A 20,759-nucleotide genomic window follows, 5' to 3' on the forward strand; every position below is an offset into this window, starting at 1 on the left:
ATTCTCATCTCTGTGGTGCTTCTGTTTATTACCCTCTCCTGCAGCCAGAAAGCCTTGCTCTAGGGGAGAGGAGAAGCGGGCTTATTGCGAGCCTACTACGCGTGGTCACCAGGTGAGGTGCTTTACGGTCTCCTGCCGTTTGGTTCTCCTGACACGCCTGCAGGAACTGTTACCCCTCATTCTACAGGTGTGGACATTGAAACACAGGGAAGCAGGTCACTCAGCTTCCAAGCAGCCTCGAATCAGGTCCTGCTTCCCGCTTGGAAGGGAGTCAGCCTGATTCTCTCCCCAAGGTCTTCAATGCTGTTTTCTCACTTCTCTGCAGACAGAAACTTCTGCAGAGCTGTTCTTTCTACTCTCCCTCCTGCTCTCCCCATTCCCTTTTCTGAGAGAGACAGCAGCTCACAGGAAAACCCCCAGAGGCAGAGTTTAAAATCAGGAGACAGCAGAGCTGCTTCTTCTGACACTGGATGGAACTTCACGGGATCCCTGGGCCTGTGACACTGCACATAGATAGACATGCACCTTTCCAAAGAGGGGTCTGTCTCTTTTCATCATTAAAAAAAAAAAAAAAGCCCTGAACTGATCCCTCCTCCCCCAAAAGGAGGAAAAAGGGATTATAAACCATGACTTGAGAAGAAGAGGAAGGTTCTAGAAGGTTCAATAAGTGGCCATCAAATTGTTTGCAAAGGTTCCCAAAATAGTCGCCTCTGAATGCGAAACTGAGTAAGGGGCTTCCTGGAAGGCTGGGTGAAAAGGGAAGTCTCAGCAAGTTGGGGTGTCTTATCCCATGGCTGGGGTACACCTAAAGGGACATGTTTGTGTGAGGTCTGGGTGTTACTGTGTGTGACTGGATGAAGGTGTCAGAGGCTTGAGGTGGCCTGTGAGATGGGGTGGGAGGGAAAAGAAGGGGCCTTGCCCCAAGGGCTCCCGTAATGCAGCAAGGCATCTATCTGAGAGTGAGAGACAGTAAGTGTGTGAGGGTGTACACTCACGCCTCCTGCTGCAATACGCACGGTGCCCCCCCGGACCCCCCCATTCCCTCACCGCCCCCAGCGGAGGAGGGAGATCTTTATCTGGCCCCTGGTGCTACAGGAGTTTCAGGCTTTCTAACCAGCCAGAGCTCCCCCGCCTCCCCACCCCAGGCCTTGCCCCCTCCATCCTCTGCACAGGAAGTGGGCTGGCCTTGGGGTTTTAGTCTTTGGTGGCTGGCCCCATCAGCCGTCTACTACCTGGGCCGAGGGAGCCGGAGCTGGGCCCTGGGGAGATGGCTGCAGTCCCAGCAGTGGAGAGAAGCAGAGAGAGCACGCCGCAGCCCCATGTCCCAGCTAGGTAAAGTCCCACCTTGCCCTTACCCTGCCCCTGCCCAGTCCCCAGGTACCCGGGGCTCCCTCCTGGCCCCTGCCACCAGCCAGGGGGCTGGACGTGAAGCTCACGGGGATGACTTTCAGCTCTGACTCAGATCCTCCAGAAGTTTCTGCCTGAACTCCCATCTGCCAGCCCTCACCCCCAACCTTATCTTAGAATCCCCCAGTGACGAGGCAGGCCCTGCTCTCATGGCTCAGGCTTGAGGAAAAGCTGGTCCCTGGTCCTAGGCTTTCCCTCCCTCCCAGCTCTCCCCATGGGAGGCCGGGGGCTACTTTGGGATGAGGGGCTTCCCCAGGCCCTGTGTTGGGCCCCCCCAACCCAGAGGGGTGGGGAAGGAGGTGGGAGTCCTGGGAGGGGCAAGGCCAGCTGAGACTCAGATGTGCTGGGTGCCCAGAGGAGGTGTGGGATGTGGGTGGGAGAGGTGCAGCCTACACCGGGGAGGTGCCCCTGTGTAAAGGATACCTTAGGAGGCTGTGGGGCGAGGGGAAAAGAGAGGGACGCCTCTGAGACCTGGCTGTGAAGTGAGTGTGCTGCGAGGTTTCTGGGAGCCCTGGGCTGGAGGCCGGACCCCTGGGTTCAAGTTCAGCTTTGTCCCTTACTTGGCGGTGTGACCGGTCAGGTCAGTAGGCTCTGCAGGTGCTTCTGGAGGGGATGGGCCTCCACCTCTGGGGCTCCCTGCGGGTCAGGCTCTCCCTCCACTCCTGGGGCCGAGACCTCCCACCCTTAACTGTGTTTGGAGCACCTGAGAGGCAGAGCCATCCCCAAGGGTCCCCCTGCTTCCCCCACAGCCAGCATCCCACGCCCAGCTGGGGAGGCGCCCCCAGACTTAAACAGCAAGAGGGAGCCCTGTGGTGGGGGGTTTGGCCAGAGAGCATGAGGGGAGACGGGGTCCGTCAAGGTCAGAGGTCAGGTAGGACGTGTCTCCGGCTACCGAGCTTGTGCTTCGTGTCCTCCCCCAGCCGCCCGGTACCCTACATCCCATGATGTCAGCCCTGGCAGAGCCTCAGACGGCAACTGACTGAGTTCAAATCCCAGCTTTACCCCAAGAGGCTTAACGAGTACCTCAGTCTTCTCATCTGATAAAAGGAGTCATAATGGTACCTACTCATGGGGTTGCTGTGAACTTTAAATGAGGTAATATCTGCGATGTGCTAATGGCAGTGCCGGGCAGCGTGAGGGCTGAGCGTTAGTCATTATCACCACTATCATCATTATCACCGTCACCACCATATCATCACCATCACCATTACCACCATCATCACCATTGTTAATCTCTTCCTCTAACTTGACATCAGACGACCTGGGTTTGAGTCCCATCCCTTGGGCAGCTCTGAGCATTAGTCTTGGTGTCTATCAAATAAGGATGACAACACACACTCTCAGGGCTGCGTTGGGGACCTAATGAGTCAGTAAGTGCGATCGGCTTTGCAGTCACGAAGGGCAGGGCACACGTGCGTGGGTGTGCGTGAGAATCCAGGACGGAAGGCACTGGGGACTCAGGGTCCCACTTGCCCTCCCTGAGGCTGGGCCTCTTCCTTGCTCTGTGACCTTGAGCAGGTTCCTTAGCCTACCTGAGACTCGGTTTCCTCCTCTGCAGGAGGGTCAGCCTTGGGGACTGCTAGAAGCCCTCCTCACCCTGCCCCCTGCATCCTCCTCGCGCTTTGCCCTCTTGGGGTTCACTGCTGCACCCTTTCGGCTACAGGTGGAGGGGAGCTCATTCTAGATGATGCTACTTCTGCCCAACTCGCTTCGGCCGGGGCTGTGGATTGGCCCTGGCCTTCCTGGGATCCTGCACACCTTTGCCTCCACCCTTCTCCTCTCACCCTGAGGCTCTGCGCCAGACCCTGTCCTGGTCCTGGCTGGCCCTGCTGGCGGGGGTCCGGCCCCAGGTGACACCCTCCAGGGGATCCCCAGGGCCCCTCCCCAGGGCCATGATCGATGAGTAAGGGGCACAGGGGTCTTGCTGGAGCCCCTTGCCTGGGCTCTGTGCCCTATGGGGTCCCAACCCTGTGCCCTTTGCTATAGGGGGTTGGAGGGTCCAAAGAAAGAGGCAACCAGGTCCGCTCCAGGAGTGTTGCCCTGTGGGGACAGTGGGACGGGCAAGGAGGTGCCCCCGGGTACTTCTCTGGGCTCCTTTCCACACACAGGCCAGATGCCCACTGGTCGGCCATGCCCCTGCCAGTCCCTGCCTCCCCAGGGTGTGGATGGATACTGTGGGCCTTACCTCTGGGGCCAGCGCCTGGGACACGGTCTGGGCAGGGCAGAACCACGTGAGGGAATGGACTTTGGGGCAGAGCACGGGGACGGAGTCCCAGCTCTGCCTCTTCTGCGATGTGACCTTGGGCTGGTTAATGGCTTGGGGCCTTGGTCTCCTCATCTGTGTAAGGGGACAATGCATGCACCCAACCCCTGTTGCTGGGCAGATTAGATAAGCTGGTGTACGGGAAGCGCCCGGCACAGGGTGGGTGTCCAGTCCCTACCCGCCACCCCACTCCCTCCACGAGTATTGCTGTGAGGGATTGTTGTGAGGTAGTCAGCACACGTCTATTGGGCTCCAGGCAGTCTACCCTGGCTCAGATTCCACAGCTGCCTCTTATCTGCTGTGTGACCTTGGGTAATCTGCTTCACCTCTCTGTGCCTCAGGTTCTCATCTGAAAATGGGGATAATGAGTGTATCTCCAGTAGATGCTCTTATTGCCGCAGTTGAAGAGTTTAAAATAGAGCCCAGCATAGAGGAACCTGTTGACAAATAGTTTTGGTGTGGTTAAGGGAGCAGCCGGGTAGAGAGGAGGTGGGTTGTAATTCCAGCTCTGAGCTGGCCTCCCTATGTGGACTTAAGCAATCTTTCCTCTTTCCGGGCCTCAGTGTCCCCAACTTTTGAACAAGGGCTTGGGCCTGCTCTGAGAGTCCTTTCAGCGATGACAACATGGGCCCCAGAACCTCAAAAGGGAAGGAAAGAACGTGTGTGGGGTAGAGGGGCCAACAGAGACGAAGGCCCTGAGGCTGGCATGGCGGGGAGCAGGGGGGTGCGCCTTGAGAGGACAGGGCCCAGCCGGTCTCTTGGGCGGGGGAGGACGTGGCTCGTGCTCTCTCCCCTGCTTCCTCCATCCAGGGCTCCCTTCCCCAGCTCCCACCCGTGGCTGTGATGGCGGCTCCTGCCCTGTCCTGGTGTCTGTGCCTCCTTGTCCTCTGGCCCCCGGCCATCCCTCGGGCATCTACATCGGTGAACGGTGAGGACCCTGGTATCTGGACCGCTGTGCTTTCCCTCAGGGAGGAGGCCAAGGCCCTTCTAGAACTTCTTCCAGGACCCCTGCTTCTTGGCAGAAGCTCCATCCGCTGGGGCAGGAGGCGGGGGGGGAGGGGGGCAGTGGGACCAGAGACCAGGTGTCCGCCTTCTCCCTCAGCCCTCCACCTGCCCGCACCGCACCCATGTGCCCCTCCAAGCCGCAGGAAGACACCGTCTTCTTGTCCCTGCCCTGCCTCGACCTGTCTGGGGGTCACTGCAGGCTATGGGGCTCAGTTTTGTCCTCTCTCAGATGGATTCACGAACCCCTTCTCTGCCTGCCAGGATTGACTACTTCCTCACCTGGTAGGTACAGGAGTGGCGGGCGAACCCCAGAGGGCCATGGGCACCCTGCAGCCAGCCACGCACGCCTCATCTTACCAGCAGATGCTTCCAAGCTCACGTGCTTCTACAACTCGAGAGCCAATATCTCCTGTGCCTGGAGCCGGGATGGGGGACTGCAGGTCACGACGTGCCACATCCATGCCCAGCCGGATAAAAGGTGTGTGGGGTCGACAGACAAATGTACGGAATCTCAGGGAGGTTGCCCAGGTCCACCAGGACCAGGACAGTGACTATCAGAATCTCTGATAGTCACTGACTTCTAGACTATTGAAATCCTAGCTCTCAGACCCCAAGAACTCTGCACTTTTAGAATCTTGGACTAATAGGACCCACAGACTCTTGGGGTCACAGGGGTCTGGAAGAACTTGGGGGTCAGATACTTAGACTCCTGGACCCTGAGTGGCAGTGGGGCGTGCAGTCCAGGCTGCAGTGGAGGGGCTGGGCGTGAGCCAGACAAGGTAGTTTGGGGACATTGGGCTGCCCACCTGCTATGCCGAGGCTGGACTCAGTGTTAGAGGCAAAGCGGGCAGAAGGGGGATCCCCAAACTTTTCGAGTAACCTGGGCTTTTGACAGATGCCTAGGGCAGCTGTGGGGACAGGGAACTGGGGAGTGGCTGGGGAAACTGGAGACTGGGAAGGAGGTGGTGAAGTGTCACCGTGATCCAAACACCCTGGTGGCAGCCAGCAGAGGTGGCTTTGGGGTTTGACTTTGGCTCCCAGGTGGACGGTGATTCCAAGGGGCTCTGAAGGCCCCATCAAGGGTCATCTTCACCCTGAACCCTATGGGGAGACTTTGGAGAGCGTTAGGCGGGGAAGGCCGTGTGTCCTGAACTGGTTTGTTTCTAGATCACTTTAGCCGCATTGAGGCCTGGCTGTGATGAAGAGGCAGGAAAAGATGCCCAAGAAGGGAGGTGGGCACGTGGGGGTTGGCATAGAGCCCGGGTACAGCCCAGCAACGCTGCATGGGGACTCTCCCAAGGGCCAGCTCTGGTCGGGGTGGGGGTGGGGTCCGTCTTTTTCTTCTAAGAGGGTTCTTTTGTTTTGAAAGGCAGTGGAACGAATCCTGTGAGCTGCTCCCAGTGAAGCCGGGATCCTGGGCATGTAACCTCATCCTAGGACCCCCAGATGTGAGTAGCCGTAGCTGAGGGGAGAGGCCGGGGGGCCGGTGGGTGCAGAGGGGCGTCCTTCCGGGGAAGAAGCCGGGGCCCAGCAAGCCCAGTGGCCAGGGGCTGCGGCAGAGCAGGCTTCTGGGGCTGAGGAGGCAGAAGGAGGGAGGTGCCATCCAAGGAGAACAGAGGCCTGACCTGGGGGTCGAGGGATCTGAGGTGTGTGAGGCATCGGCCGCTCTGCCTCTGCTCCTGCTGTGTCCCCCACGCTTTGTGGAGCCTGTGACACTCCTGTGTTCTTTATCAAGTGGGGAGAGCACCGACTAGTCATAATAACCTCCGTATCCGACGCCTCCCGAGGTCTGGGCAAGTACAGGGCGGGGTGGGGTTAACAGCGTGGATCGCACAGCTGGACGGTCCGGGTTCCAGCCCTGGCTCCATCGTATACCAGCTGGGTGACGTTGAGCATCTTCTGAGTCCCCGTTACCCCTTCTGTAAAAGGGAATAACAACGATCCTTACCCGGTAGGGTTGTTCTGAGAATCAAGCGAATGCCACCCAGAACAGAACATGCACTTGACCCGATTGCCAGGGAATCCTTACGACTGTGCGTGGGTACCAGCACTGTCCCCTTCTTACCAATGAGGAAACTGAGGCTCAGGGAGGTGAGGTCCCTGCCCAAGTCCCATAGCCAGGGAGAGGCAGAGCTGGGATTGAACCCAGGTCTGTGAGACCCCCAGCCTGGGCCTTTCAACCTTGCACTAGGCTGCCTCTCAAAGAGCAGGAGGCTGTGTGCATCAAATTATTGTCTGGCAAACCCTTCTTGGCAGCGGTGGGCACCAGAGATGCCCAGACCACATTTTCCAACCCTCATCAGGTTCTACACATTCTCCAGGAGCAGGAGACTGTGGAGATGAGCTCACATGACACAGTGTAGCTGATAATGGCAGAGCCCCTCGAACCAGATCGCTGTGCCCGTCCCCTGCAGCTCTGCAGGTGGTCTGGCTTCAGATCCCGGCCCCATCTAGCTGTGTGGCCTTAGGCAAGTCCCTCGGCCTCTCTGTGCTTCAGTCTCCTCACCTGTAGGATGAGAATAGTAATTGTGCCCGTCTCATTGGGTACTGAGAGAATTAAATGAGATACTATACGTGAGGTGCTTAGTAGAGGGCCTGGCACAGGGTCAGTACTCAGCAGAATGTATTATTGGCATCTTTGCAACAACGACAATTACATTAATAATAATACAGTAAGTCCCCTACATACGAACCTTCAAGCTGCAAACTTTCAAAGGTGCGTGTGTGCGTTTGCATGTCCAATCGTGTAAGTTAGTTCACGCGTCTGGTGTACATTGTCACGTGTGTGCATCCTCTACAAGTGCTTGTGTTTTATGCACTTTACTGGGCAGTACTGTATAGAGTACAGTCGTACAGTATCTTTCTTTCAAGCCCGGGGTGCCTGGTGCAAGCAGTGTAAAGGCAGTGGTGTGCAGCCGATTGTGTTAGTTGGGTACCTAGGCTAACTTCGTTGGACTTAACGAACAAATTGGACTTACGAACGTGCTCTCGGAACGGAACTCGTTCATATGTAGGGGACTTACTGTAATAATGTGATGATACTATTATTATCTGGGAAAATCTGGCCCCCACAGCGGCTGGTAGACGGCTGGGGCAGGGTCCTCGGGGTGGAGACGAAGCAATTGTTCTCCGCTCCAGGAACTCTGATGATCAAGTTCAAGGTTTGCTCACAGTGGGCCCTGCGACAGGTCAGAGGGGCTGTGCCCGGGGTCCTGGGCCTGAAAACACCACCCCGGACCCCGGAATGCAGATGCTAACAGAGCCTGCACCAGACCCTCCTCCTGCAGGGCTGCAGAGCTGCCCTCCGCACAGGGAGGAGGCCGCCGTAAGCTGTTCACTTGGCCAGGGCTACAGTCTCTGTGGGGCTCTGGACGCAGAGGCCTGAGTTTGCATCCAGGCTCCCCTGCTGACCGGTTGCGTGATTTGGGGCAAGGTCCTTAACCAGTCCCAGCCTCAGGTTTCTTACCTGCAATGTGTGGATGGACAGCTGTGAGCTTCAGCCAGAGAAGTGCCTAAGGTACCTGAACAGGGCCTGCCCACAGGAGATGCTCGGTTCCTGGCCATTTCCTTCCAGAAATGTGAAGGTGTGGGGCTGGAGAGAGATGGGGAGAGGAAGCTTTCACACTCAGAGCTATAATGCAAGGATAGGTCCAGACCTGCACCTTCTTGGGGGCTCATCCTGCTTGCACACCTCTTGTGACGGGGAACTCCCTCCCTCCCAAGGCAGCTCACTTCACTTGGATCAGGGATTGACAAATTACTATGGCCCATGGGCCAAAACCAGCCTGCTGCCTGTTTTTATAAATAAAATTTTATTGGCACACAGCCAAGCACATTTGCTCTCATGCTTTTTCACGGCTGTTTTCACACGACAACGGCAAAGTTGAATAGTTGTGACAGAGACCACATGACCTGCAAAGTCAAGAATATTAACTAACTGACCCTTTTCAGAAAGCTTGCTGAGCCCTGCCTTAGGCAGAGGGGCTCAGGGAGGGGGTCTTGTTTGTCGTAGTCGCGGTCTCCCCTCCTGTCTTCCCCCGTCCTCATCCCAGCAGCCTCCCCCTCCCCGCACCAGCTGCCGGCAGCTACATCCCTGGCCTCCTTCCCTTGCAGTCTCAGAAACTGACCATAGTTGACGTCATCAACTTGACCGTGATGTGCCGCGAAGGGGAGAGGTGGAGGAGGATGATGACCCAGAATTTCAAGCCCTTTGACAACAGTGAGAGAGGACTCCAGGGTGGGCCTGGGAGGGGGTTGGAGGGGTGGGCACCTCCCTCCCTGTCTCCCCCTCTGGGGTCACCCTGCTCCAGTCTCTCCCCATCAGCTTCCATGCCCACATCTGACCAACCCACTGCTCGCTGAACTTGGCATGAAGTCCCGGGTTGCTACCCTGGTGTTCAAGGCCACTTGGCCTGGCTTCCCTCTCCAGCACGCCTCCTCTCGTGGCCTATATTCCTCACACCAAAGCCCAGCTCTCCAGATTCAACTTGCCCATCCATGCCTCTGAGTCCTTGCACGCGCTGGCCCCACTGCTTGGAAGGCTCTTCCCACCCAGAAAATTCCCACTCACCCTTCAAGGCTCAGTGAAGAGTCACCTCCTCCAGGAGTCCTTCCCAGACTCCCCCACCTCTTTCAGGGTGTTTATGTCCTGGGTCTTTGCTGCCTGATCATGGGTCTGTCTCCCTCACTGGGCTGTGAACTTCCCTGAGGGCAGAGCCTCTGCCATCCCTGTGTCTCCATTCTGAATAGTCAACATCAGGCTCGATCTGGGCAGTGCTCTGGGAAGGTTTGTTGAACGACTGAGTGCTCTGCCCCACCCCCAGCTTTCACCCCCCTCCCTTCCTGAACTTGGAGGTCATCTCTAGGGAAGAGACGGGGGCAGAGGGTGAGATCCAGGGTTCTACATGCAGCCCTGCCTTAATTGAGTGTAATCTGACTGGCAGATCATTTAACATGTCTGAGCCTCAGTTTCCTCATCTGTAAAGTGGGGATAACCAATTACCTGCTGCCAGTGGTTGCTGTAAGGAGTCTATAAGCCAAGACACAGAAACTACTTAGCACGTGCTCAGTAAACATTTGCTTATTATTATTTGTGTGGTTCTACAGAGTCTCAGAAGCATAAAAATTTAGAACAATTGAACTTCAGAATCATACAATCTTACAATCATATAAGGTTGATGAGATAGAATTAAATAAAAAAAATGAGATGATCCAGGTAAAACTCTCTGATCAATTCTGAGTGCAGAGAAAGGCTGCCTTGATTCATTCATTCAGCAGGTATTTAATCAAGAGCCTACCATGTGCCAGGTAACGTTCCAGGAACCAAGAATACCCGAAAGAATCAAGTCGTTGCCATCCATGAGCTCAGAGTCTGGTGGGGGGAGACAGAAAATGAATAAAGGACCAGAAGTAGATATTTAATACGTTGGGTGTTGATAAGTGCTAGGAAGAGAAATGAAACAGGTGAAGGGCACAGAGAGTGGTGGGTGGTTGGGGAAGGCTTCTCTGAATATGTGCTCTTTGAGCAGGGACCTGCCAGTCTCTGGGGAAAGGGAACGCAGGGAGGGAGAAGCAGCTTGTGCAAAGGTGGAGGTGGGAGCCCGGCACGGTTTCTCATCTCAGCATCAGCCTCCGGTGTCCCCCAAGCTTTTTCTCTCTCCTTTTTCCTCTTCTCTTCCCGTCTCCAGTTCGTCTGATGTCCCCCCACTCCCTCCAAGTCGTCCACATAGAGACCCGCAGATGCAACATAACCTGGAATGTCTCCCAGTTCTCCCACTACATTCAAAGCAATGTGGAGTTTGAGGCCCGGACAAGGTCCCCGGGCCACAGCTGGGAGGTGAGTACCTAGCTCCATCCCGACCTGCCCTGATTCCTTCCTGTCCTCGTCACCCTGTCCATCCTTCATCTCAGCAAAGCCACAGGAGCCCCTAAGCAACCCCTGCCGCTCCTCTGTACTGCCTGCCCTGCTTCCCCCTCCCTCCGTGTGTCCCCTGACACCCCAGGGGTCCAGCTGGTGGCGGATTCCAGGCAAGACTTACAAAGCCAAGGGGCAGGTGACTGCTCTCTCTGGAGATCTCAGAGGCCCTGAGCAGCCACCCTTCCCTCTTCAAATCCAGTGTGCTCCAAGTCCACGGGAGTTGGGACTTCCTGACGGTCCAGTGGTTAAGACTACACCCTTCCCTTGTAGGGGGCGTGGGTTCGATCCCTGGTCAGGGAAATAAGGTCCCACATGCCAAGGGGTGCTGCCAAAAACAAACAAACAAACAAAACAAGTCCACAGGTGTTGGTTGCTTACTCATTCATGTATCCATTCCTTTATTCGCTCACTCACTCACTCAACAAACATTCACTGAGTACCTACTATGTGCTAGATGCGGGGAGAGAGTGGAAGGCGGGCCTGATGAGCTGCCTGCTCTCAGGGAACTCACATGGGGGATGGGGGCAGACAGCTGGTGCCCAGAAACAGGAGACTATGGGATGTCGATACATACTATCATGAAAATTAAACGTGATAACACAGTTGAGAAGGGCTGGGCCAGGCTACTTCAGACTCAGGTGACCAGGGAAGGCCTTTCTGAGATCTGGGGCTCAAGCAGGAGCTGACCTTTTGAGGATCTGGGGAGGGTCTTCCAAGCAGAAGAAAGAGTCATTGCAGAGGCAAGACATGGCCTGTGTGTCTAGGGCACCGGAAGAAAAGCAAAAAGGGTGATGCAGAGGTGGGAGAAGTGTTTGGGAAATCCCTCTTTCTGGTTGAGTGGAGAATAGACTATAGCAGAGCACGGGGTGGGGGTGGGAGGGGAAGCAGGGCGACCTTGTATGGTGCCCAGAGGTGGTGGGAGCTCAGACCTGGAGGAGAAAGGAGTGGAGAGAAGGCGGAAGGGTGCAGAAATAGCTTCCAGAGGTGGAACCAGGCTCTGGACGTGGAACCAGCTGATTGGCAGATGGCTTTGTGTGTGGGAGGCGTTTAGGATGACCCTGGAGTTTTGGGGCCCAGCAACTGGGTACTCAGGCAGCCTTTCTGTAGGATGAGGGGACAGTGGAGGGCAGGTGGCTGGAGGGAAGAAAGGAAGGTGCTGCTCTGCTCGGCGTCTCGGCCAGCCCTGCCACAGGAGGTGAGGTGGGCAGTGGGGACCCCTCTGGTCTGACAGCCCTGTTTCTGCCCCAGGACACCCCGCTGCTGACCCTCAGGCAGAACCAGCAATGGATCTCCCTGGAGACGCTGGCTCCAGACACGCTGTATGAGCTTCAGGTGCGGGCCAGGCCCCAGCTAGGCAGCCACGAGGCCTGGAGCCCCTGGAGCCAGCCTCTGGTCTTCAGGACGAGGCCTGCAGGTACTGAAGGGGAGCTGGGGTGGGCATGCAGCTCCGGCGGGAGGCAGTGGCTCGTGCGGGAGGCTGTAGGTATACAGCCCTTTGGCCATCGTTAGCTCACTTGATGTGACCCACAGGCTGGGCAACATGGGCGTGGTTTACAGATGGGAACAGGGGATCGGTGAGGGGGTGGGACTTGCCATTGGCCTCGTGAGTTAGTGGGGAGGCCGGTGAGGCTCCTTCCACTCTCTCCACCCTGAAACTTCAAACTCTTGGTTTCTGCCGAGGTCAGGGGTGGGCTGTTTTCACCTGTTAGCCTGTTTCCTCATCTGTAAAGTGGGTACCATGGTACCGAGGCAGGGATGCTGTGACGAATCCTGTCGGCCGTGATGCCCCCTGTTGGCTGGGCACACGGCAGCTCTGCTGGACCAGCTGGGACCCTGTAAAGGCCTTGGGTCAGAGGTCGGCCTGTCCCTCAGCACCAGGTCATGGGTGGGGGATGCTGGATTGAGCCAGGGTGGGTGGGAGCACTTCTCTAACCCCTCCCCTTCTCCTCCTCCCGCCCCCCCCCCCACCCCGGCAGCAACCAGGAAGAAGACCCTGCCCCTTCCTTCGATGGGCCACATCGTGTTGGGCCTCTGCTGCACTTTTGGTTTCGCCGTCTTGGTTTACTTGCTGACCAGCTTTCGGTACAACGGGCTGTGGTAAGAGCGCTCCCTTTCCCTGTCTTTCATCCTCCTGTCTGACACGACCCCCTCCCCGCCAGGTCAGGCTCTGGGCTGAAAGCCCCGCTCTCACTCTCCAGTGCCCCCTCTGCCCTCCCAAGAGCCCCCCCTGCCTAACACCTGGCCTTTCCACCAAAGATGGAAGCCCATGGAACCAGCCCGAGGGGAGTGGGGCAGGGAGAGCCCCATGGGAGCCCTGCCCAGAGCATCATGCCCAGGGCTTGAGTATGTGTGTGCGCACGTTCCAGCTGCCTGTGTGTTGGGGGCGGTCCTCATGCGTCTGGGCACTCATTTGTTTATTCCTTTATTTACTGAGTCCTACCTCTGGGCTGGGTACGGTGCTGAGTGCTGGGAACGCAAGGGCAACCACAGGCATGTCGTCCCATCTTCATGGACCCACAGTCCCATGGGGGAAGGCAGATACATCTTAATCACGCACGTTTATAACGACACACGTGATTAGGCTGGTGAAGGAAGGAAGGTACCATATGTACTGGAAGCAGACAACAGGGAAAGGAACCTCAGCTAAGGGGTGGCCGGGGGTTGGGGGGGTGCTTCCCTGAGGAAGTAATGATTCCACTGAAATCTGAAGGAGAAGTGAACCAGGCAGGGAAGGGTCGGGGAACACATCTCAGGAGGAGGAAATAACTTGTGCAAAGATCCTGGGTGGGACCAAGGCAGGAGCATTCCAGGAACTGAAAATGCAGGGAGGTGGGTGTGGCCAGAGACCAGAAAGGAGTTTGGGACCCGAGCCTGGACCTCTGGGTGGCAGCCAGGTTTTCTGGGGTCTTGAGGCTGTGGCATACAACTTGAGGCAGAGGCGCACAGATACTGGGGCACTCAGCTTGGCAAGCAGAGCATGGGCTGGAATTCAGCCTCCATTCACCACTGCCCCCCCACCCCCTAAAAATCCCCAGGTGCCCTTGGGCAGTGCACAGCTTGAACCACCGTCCATGGCAGCCTTGACTAGGTGGCCCACCATCTGACCTCTCTCCTACCTCCCTCCTCTTGGTTCACTCTGCTCCAGTCTTCTTTGTCCCCTACCGCTCTGGCTTGCGTGGTCCCCCACCCTCACATCCTTCTCTTGCATGGCAACCTGCCCTCTGTCTCCACATTACAATGAATGGTAAACTTGCACACTTGCTTCACTGTCTGGCTCCCCATTAGAATGTCAGTTCCTTAAGAGCAGGGACCTTCTCTGTTGGCTATTCTTGTGTCCCCAGTGCCCAGCACAATACCCTCCCTTACTGGGCACTGAAGGGGAGCTGGGGTGGGCACGATCAATACCGACAAAATAAATGAACAGCTCTGCGCCCTGCCCTCAGAGCTGCGGGGCTGATGGCAGGACACTGCGGTCCCCTTCCCTTCTCACCCTCCTTCCCTCCCTTTCCCCTGTCCAGGCTGAAGAAGGTTCTGAAGTGTCACATCCCAGACCCCTCGGAGTTCTTTTCCCAGCTGAGCTCCGAGCATGGAGGAGATTTCCAGGTAGGCGTCTGGAGGTGGAGGGCAGAGTAGGCAGGTGGCACGGGCTGGCCAGAGGGTGGGCGGGGGTGTGGAATGGGTGGGGAGGAGGTGCAGGAACAGCGGGTTTTTGCCCTTTTTGGAAGAAGAAATGTAAAGTGAGCTGCCTCGCGTGTGGGCACGGGCCCCTTTCCCCTGTGTTCTCAGGCTGAATGGCAGCTCCCGTCTGAGCCAAACTGCCTGGGCTCTAACCCTGGCTCCACCACTTCCTGGCTGTGTGGCCTTGGGCCAGCTCTAGAACCTCTCGGTGTCTCAGTTTCCTCACCTGTAAACTGATGGGTGGTGGGGGGATAATGTTACTCTGTGTATGGTCCCAAGGACATTGCCTGGCACACAGCAAGTGCTCACGAAGCTCTAGCCAGAATGACTGGCGCCAGGTTGTTGGTGGAGCAGGATTTGCCAGGTGCAAGTTCTCTCCACCCCGCTCCCTGTGGGGCTAGTGCTTTCCCTGCTCTTGCAGAAACTCCCTGGCCAGGCTCCCTGACTTATCACAGACGTTAGCAAGGCCTCTAGGCATTTCTAGTTACAAAACACAGATTCATTTTAAAAGTGCACGCCCACATGTCAGAACACTCAGCGCCATTTAAAGTTTAGTCGTCTCCCCTCCCTCAGCCCACACATGCTTCAGGAAGGAAGTTTCAAGGGGGGAGGGGGATGTGGTGGGCTGCCTCTACCACCCCACCCCCACTCTAGGCTCCCTGGATTGGTGTTGGTGGAGGAGGGGTGAGGGGGGGGCGGAGAGAAGCCAGGAGGAAAGTTGAGGGGCTGGAAAGCCATGCTGTCAGGAGCCGGCTTTGGTGTTCTCTATCAGGGCTGATCAGAGCCCCTTCTGGAATTCTTCGGAAAACTCCCATGACTGGGGGTAGCTTACCTACAGCACTCTTGATGTCGGGGAATGTATCTCCTTAAAATTCCTCCTTCAGCCCTAAATGTAGTGAGCTCCCCATCAACAGAGGTATTCAAGCCATCCGGCTGGAGGCAGGACTAGATGCATCCTCAGACCTCTTCTGCCTTGAAGTCCTTCTCATTCTATGGGCTTAGGACATTTTGTGGTGGGACTGGGGTCCTTTCTAGAGAGTTGCGAGCCACTCCATCTTCCCACGAGGTCATCCCCAGGTCTAGATGCCTGGCCCAGGCCTGCTGTGTGGAGGGGGTATCCCGAGGAGGCCCTGGGGATGCATGATGTGACTGGGGGCTGGCCAAGAGGGACCCCACCCCCTCCTTTGCATGTGGGTGACAGGCCAGCTGCTGTCTCTCTCTCTGCCCCAGAACCCCTGCCTCCACGACCGCAAGGCCCACTGCCCTGCCTGTGGGACCTGGGAGTGCGTGTTCCAGTGTATGTGAAGGGGGACGAGTTTCTTCCTGTGCCCCCCGCCCACCCGCGCTTCAGGGCATTGTGGGTGGAGGCCTAGGCCCAGGAAGTGCCTGACCACACACACCTCTGAGGGCGGCCCAGCGAGGCCCAGCACACCAGTGCCGGCCCCAGGCCTGCCCGCTTCTTCTGGCCACTGCTCAGCGCTGCTGCCTGGCCCTGCCTCCGCGGCTTCTCCTAGCATTGGAGCCACACCTGACCTGGCTCTCGCCCTGCCTCCCTAGCCTGCTATTCCTCTTTGCCATCCTTAGTTAGTCCTCGCTGTCCCTCTCTCTCGGCCTTTTCTCTGTAACGTGAACTCCTGGTTTCGGGGAGGGGGTAGATTTTGTTGAGTGGCTCAGCCCCGGGAACTCACTCCGGGGATGGAGAAGCAGGATGTTTCTCTTCTGGTCCATTAATTCATCTGCAGAACATCAACTGGGCCCCTAGGCCCTGTGCTGGGCACAAGAGTGCAGGGGGCCTGGTCCCATCAGGCCTGGTCCCTGTGCTGGGGGGACCACAGTCCAGCTGCAGAGGGCTCCCAGGACAGAAGGCTGTTGGGGGTTCTCAAGTGCACCCTCTTGAGGCCCCATCACCCTGCCCTGAGGGGTGAACACTCCCCTACACTTCTGCTGGGTAGTCTGCGTTTTCCCTGTGCCAGGTGTTTCCACCTTCATTGTCTTCTTTGACATCTCTCTGCTGGCCCATAGTGAGGAAGTCAGGAAAGGGGCAGCTAAATGTTGTGGAATTGAGGCTCAGAGAGGTGCAGTGACCTGCCCAGGGTCACACAGCTAGAGAGTGCCAGTGCCAGGGCTGGAAGCCGGGTCTCCCTGTTCCTTGCCAGGCCTCTGTGGACTCCAGAGCAACTGAGAAGTGCTCTGATGGGTGCTTTCCTCTCTCTGTGGATGGAGGGCGTGGGGGGTGGAGGGCTGCAGGGCACCAGGAGGGAGTGGTCAACTGGGGGACAATTAGCTCCCCACTGGAGATGATTCCATGGCAGTGTGAGTGGGGAACCTGGGACCCAGCTCTTCCACCTGCTGGCTGTGTGATCAGGGCCAGGGCCAGGGCACAGGCCCTCTCTGGGCATCTGTATGGTGACCGTGATGTGCTTTCGGGACCCTTTCTGCCTCAGCAGTGGTTGGTTGGTTTACACACTCACACTGGTCCCCACCAGACACTCTGAGGATTCTACCCATTGCTATGTTCCCGGGACCAAGAGCGGCACCAGGCTCACAGGAGCTGCTCGATAAACAGTTACACGTTGAACCAAGACATCCCCTGGGCACCTACAGAGAGCCAGGAAGGCCTGCTGGGGCTGGGAAACAGCCACACCCCCTGGGCTGATGCAGAGGGTTCCCCAAACCAGTGGGCAGGGTTTGTGTGTGTGTGTTTGTGTTTGGGAAGTGGGGGCTACAGTCAAGGAGGGCTTCCCGGAGGGGGCAGCCCTGAGCGGACTGCTGAAGGAGGATGAGATAGGGGATGTTGCTGAGTCTGGAAGAGGTGGCCACTCACCCTCCCTCTGCTCTTTCTCCTTGCAGAAGTGGCTCTCCTCGCCCTTCCCCTCATCCTCCTTCAGCCCCAGCGGCCCAGTGCCCGAGATCTCCCCACTGGAGGTGCTGGACAGGGACGCCAAGGCCACGCAGCTGCTCCTTCTGCAGCAGCAGGACAAGGGCTCGTCATCCTCAACCGAGACCAGCGGCCACTCGGTGACCAGCTGCTTCACCAACCAGGGCTACTTCTTCTTCCACCTCCCAGACGCGCTGGAGATCGAGGCCTGCCAGGTGTACTTCGCCTACGACCCCTTCACGGAGGAGCCCGATGAGGGTGGGCCCAGGGCGCCAGAGGGGGCTCTCCTCCCACCCCTGCCACCTCCGCCAGGGGAGGAAGACGCCTACTGCACCTTCCCCTCTGGGGACGACCTGCTGCTCTTCTCCCCCAGTCTCCTCGGTGGCCCAGGCCCCCCGAACACTGCCCTGGGGGGCACTGGGGCTAGTGAAGAGAGGCTGCCCCCCACCCCGCAGGAGGGAGTCCCTGGAGACTGGGCCCCCCAGCCCCTGGCGCCTCCCACCCAGGAAGCCCCTGACCTGGTGGATTTGCAGTCACCCCCGGAGCATGCGCTGGGAGAAGCAGGAGAGGAGGTGCCTGTCCCCAGCCCGAGGGAGGGGGCCGGCTTCCCCTGGGCCAGCTCTCCTGGGCAAGGCCAAGTCCGGGCCCCCACCTCCTGCCTGACCCTGAACACCGATGCCTACCTGTCCCTCCAAGAGCTCCAGGATCAGGACCCGGCTCACACAGTGTAGACAGACGGCCAGGGCTGGGAGGCAGGTGGCCTTCCGCTGTTGCACCAGGCCCAGCTGAGGACTCTCTGTCTGTGAGGCTTGTCCACTGCTGACACTCGGTGTCCGGCTGCCCCCGGTCATCTCTGGCCAGAGGGCCCTCACCCAGCCCTGCACACTCGGCTGTTCACTTCCACACCTCATTTGCTGCTCCCCGGTCCTACGGCCCAAGCCAAGAACTTCGGGGGGAGAGGCACTTTGACTCCACACTCCGCATCAGTCGTGGAGTCCTGCGGGTTTTGCCTCTGAAGCGTCCCTCCTCTCCAGCCCGGCAGCTCCTCTTCAGGGAGAATTTGGGGTTCTCCACGGGCCTTCACCCTGCGCTCCTCACAGGGCTTCCTGCCCCAGTCACACCCCCTCGCACCCACCCACCGCAGGACAACCAGAGTGCTCTTTCCAGAACACAAAGAGGGCTGTGCTGCTCCGGGTTTAAAACCCTGCCGTGGCTCCCCACTGCCCTCAGCCCCACTTCTCGGCCCTCCCCTTGCCTCTCCAGCATCGTGTTGGGACATTCCCTTCTGGCAGCCTCCCAAGGGTCCTACTGAGCCACTTGGAGCTCCCCCATTCCCCCACACCTTTACACATGCGCTTCCCTGTGCCTGGGGTGCCCTCGCCTCCCTCATCTAGGTGACAAGCTCCCTTTATCCTTCAAGTGTCAGTTCTGCTTCCCTGGGAGGGAAACACCACCTCCTTCAATGTGCGCAAACTTTGAGATTCGGTGCCGGAGCGACAGGCTCTCAGGGTCACAGGGTGGCTGAAGAAAGTGGCCCTGTCACTTCCCATTTGGGATCTCTTGTGACCTTTGAATGCTTGGCTACAGCATCCTTAACGCTGTGGCCCAAGTATGGACACGAATGCCCCGGCAAAGTGGACACCGGCTGGATCTTTCCACAATGGCTTCGCAGTAGCCTGCTGCTGGAAAGTAAACCCCTCCTAGTGGCAGGTCCTGATGCTGTCACGGGGAGCCCTCCCTTGGGCCCCTCCCGCTCCAGCCTCCACTGGTCTTTTCTGCAGCTCAGGGGGTGGCACACCGCCTCCAGATGGCAGCTCCCCTCACTACACTTGGCACAGCGCACTTGGCACTCCATCATATTCCCTGGGCGAACTGATGAACTATCTGGCAGCATCTTGCCTGGGCTCCCTGCGCCCAGCTGCCTTCGTGCAGGGGGTACCATCCACCTCACAGGAGCACCCCTGGCGCCTTGACATTTCTGAGGTCAAGACTTGGAGAGGCGGCAATCCAGGCCCATTAGATTCCAGCATGCCCGCTTCAGTGAGAGGCTCATCCCCTCACGTGGCAGTCGCCCCAGCCACACACAGCTAACCCCTTCCTTCTCGGTGCTCCCCACCACCCGTCCACTTCTCTTCCCTCTGTCCCTGGCACTGATCACACCTGTGATGCCTATCACAACCTCCTTCTTGACTAGAGTTCTTCGGAAGGCAGGGGCCCCAGCAGGTCCCAGCTAACCCCAAGGCGTGAAAACAGTGCCCGCATTTATAGGCCATGCTTGCAGCTGATTGGGCACCTGACACAAGCCCACCCATAGGTTCATCAGCAGCCTATGAGATGACTTAGAAGCTGTGTCCAATCCGGGAGGCCGGGCCTGAACTGGCCAATCAGGTTTCTCTCAGTCTTGGGCATTTGAATACAGGGCAGGAGGTGGCCGCAAGGAGCAGGTGCATGTGGAGAAGAGCCCCAAAAGGCTAGAGAGGAGTTAGCAGAGGGGCCTGGGCTCCTATTACTAATACTGCTGCTCCCCAGGGGGTTACTGCATTTCACTCAGGATTCCTGTTTCTTCTATGCCCAAAATAAACTCCCTTTTCTTGAGGTTGTCTGAGTCTTGGATCCTTACCATGGAATAGCTTAATTACCGGGCATCGCACTTCCCACCTCCTGCCATATGGTGCTGTGTGTTCTGGGCCGTAAGTCTCCTCAGTCCTGAGGAGAGCATCAGACCCAAGCTCAGTGCCCACAACTTTGCTGTGTGTCCTCGGGCAAACCAGGAAATCTCTCTGCAAGTGAATTTCCACTTTGCAGAATTCTTGGGAGGGTTACATTTCTCAGGCTTTGGTCCTGTGTGTGTGTGTGTGTGTGTATATATATATATATATATATATATATAAATGATCTGTGTGTACCATCTTTGTTATTGTTTACTTAATATTTTTCTTTCAATCAATTCACTTTTTGTTTAATACTTTTATTTAAAGAAAAAATTTTATATTGGTTCTGTAAATGGGAAAACTGATATTCACTATAAATAAAAGGTAATGGTACAAAGTAAGTACAATAAAACAAAATGTTTCAATTTATTGCCTGCTGGGAATCTGCTCTATCTCTTAGTTTAAAGGGGAGATAAGCAAGTGTTGGGAAGCTGATGAAGACATGCCAGAACCAGAGACTTCTTCCTTGAGAAAATGCAGAAGGATTGTAAGGGAAATATCTTTTTCACTAAAAGGAGTCAGATTTATCTTATTCGGTGTCCAGGCACCATCTGATATGGTCTCATGGGAAAATATTGCTCTTGATTTTACATCTATCTATCTCAAGTATCCTTGACTCTGAAAAGTTGGACCAGATCATGAATAGCAATATCTGGCATTCATAAAGCTGCACTCATGGCAGACATTGCTAATCAATTGCAGTGGTGCCTGGCAGACATTGCTAATCAACTGCAGTGGTGCCTGGCAGACATTGCTAACTGACCATACTCCTCCTTTCTCTGGAGCTTGGATGCAGCCTTAGATGCTGTAGGCAGGCCGGATTGATCATAGCTGGTACCTGGTGACATGTCTAGGCCAGATAATCCCTCAGGTTCCTTCCACAACAGAAACTATTGTTCC

The 20,759-nt window shown here is 57.0% G+C and overlaps 1 protein-coding gene across 1 annotated transcript; it reads left to right on the plus strand.

Moving 5' to 3' along the window:
- Positions 1 to 1,240: 1,240 nt before the first annotated feature.
- On the plus strand, positions 1,241 to 19,974 carry IL2RB (interleukin 2 receptor subunit beta). Its single transcript, XM_060164957.1, has 10 exons — positions 1,241 to 1,332; positions 4,481 to 4,598; positions 4,937 to 5,153; positions 6,045 to 6,123; positions 8,789 to 8,894; positions 10,363 to 10,511; positions 11,841 to 12,006; positions 12,569 to 12,689; positions 14,111 to 14,195; positions 17,121 to 19,974. The coding sequence occupies exons 2-10, from the start codon at positions 4,514 to 4,516 to the stop codon at positions 17,877 to 17,879; spliced, it is 1,767 nt and encodes a 588-aa protein (XP_060020940.1). The 5' UTR covers positions 1,241 to 1,332; positions 4,481 to 4,513; the 3' UTR covers positions 17,880 to 19,974.
- Positions 19,975 to 20,759: the final 785 nt, after the last annotated feature.

This window comes from Lagenorhynchus albirostris, chromosome 11 (assembly GCF_949774975.1).
Source record: "Lagenorhynchus albirostris chromosome 11, mLagAlb1.1, whole genome shotgun sequence".
In the NCBI taxonomy this organism is placed as follows: domain Eukaryota; kingdom Metazoa; phylum Chordata; class Mammalia; order Artiodactyla; family Delphinidae; genus Lagenorhynchus; species Lagenorhynchus albirostris.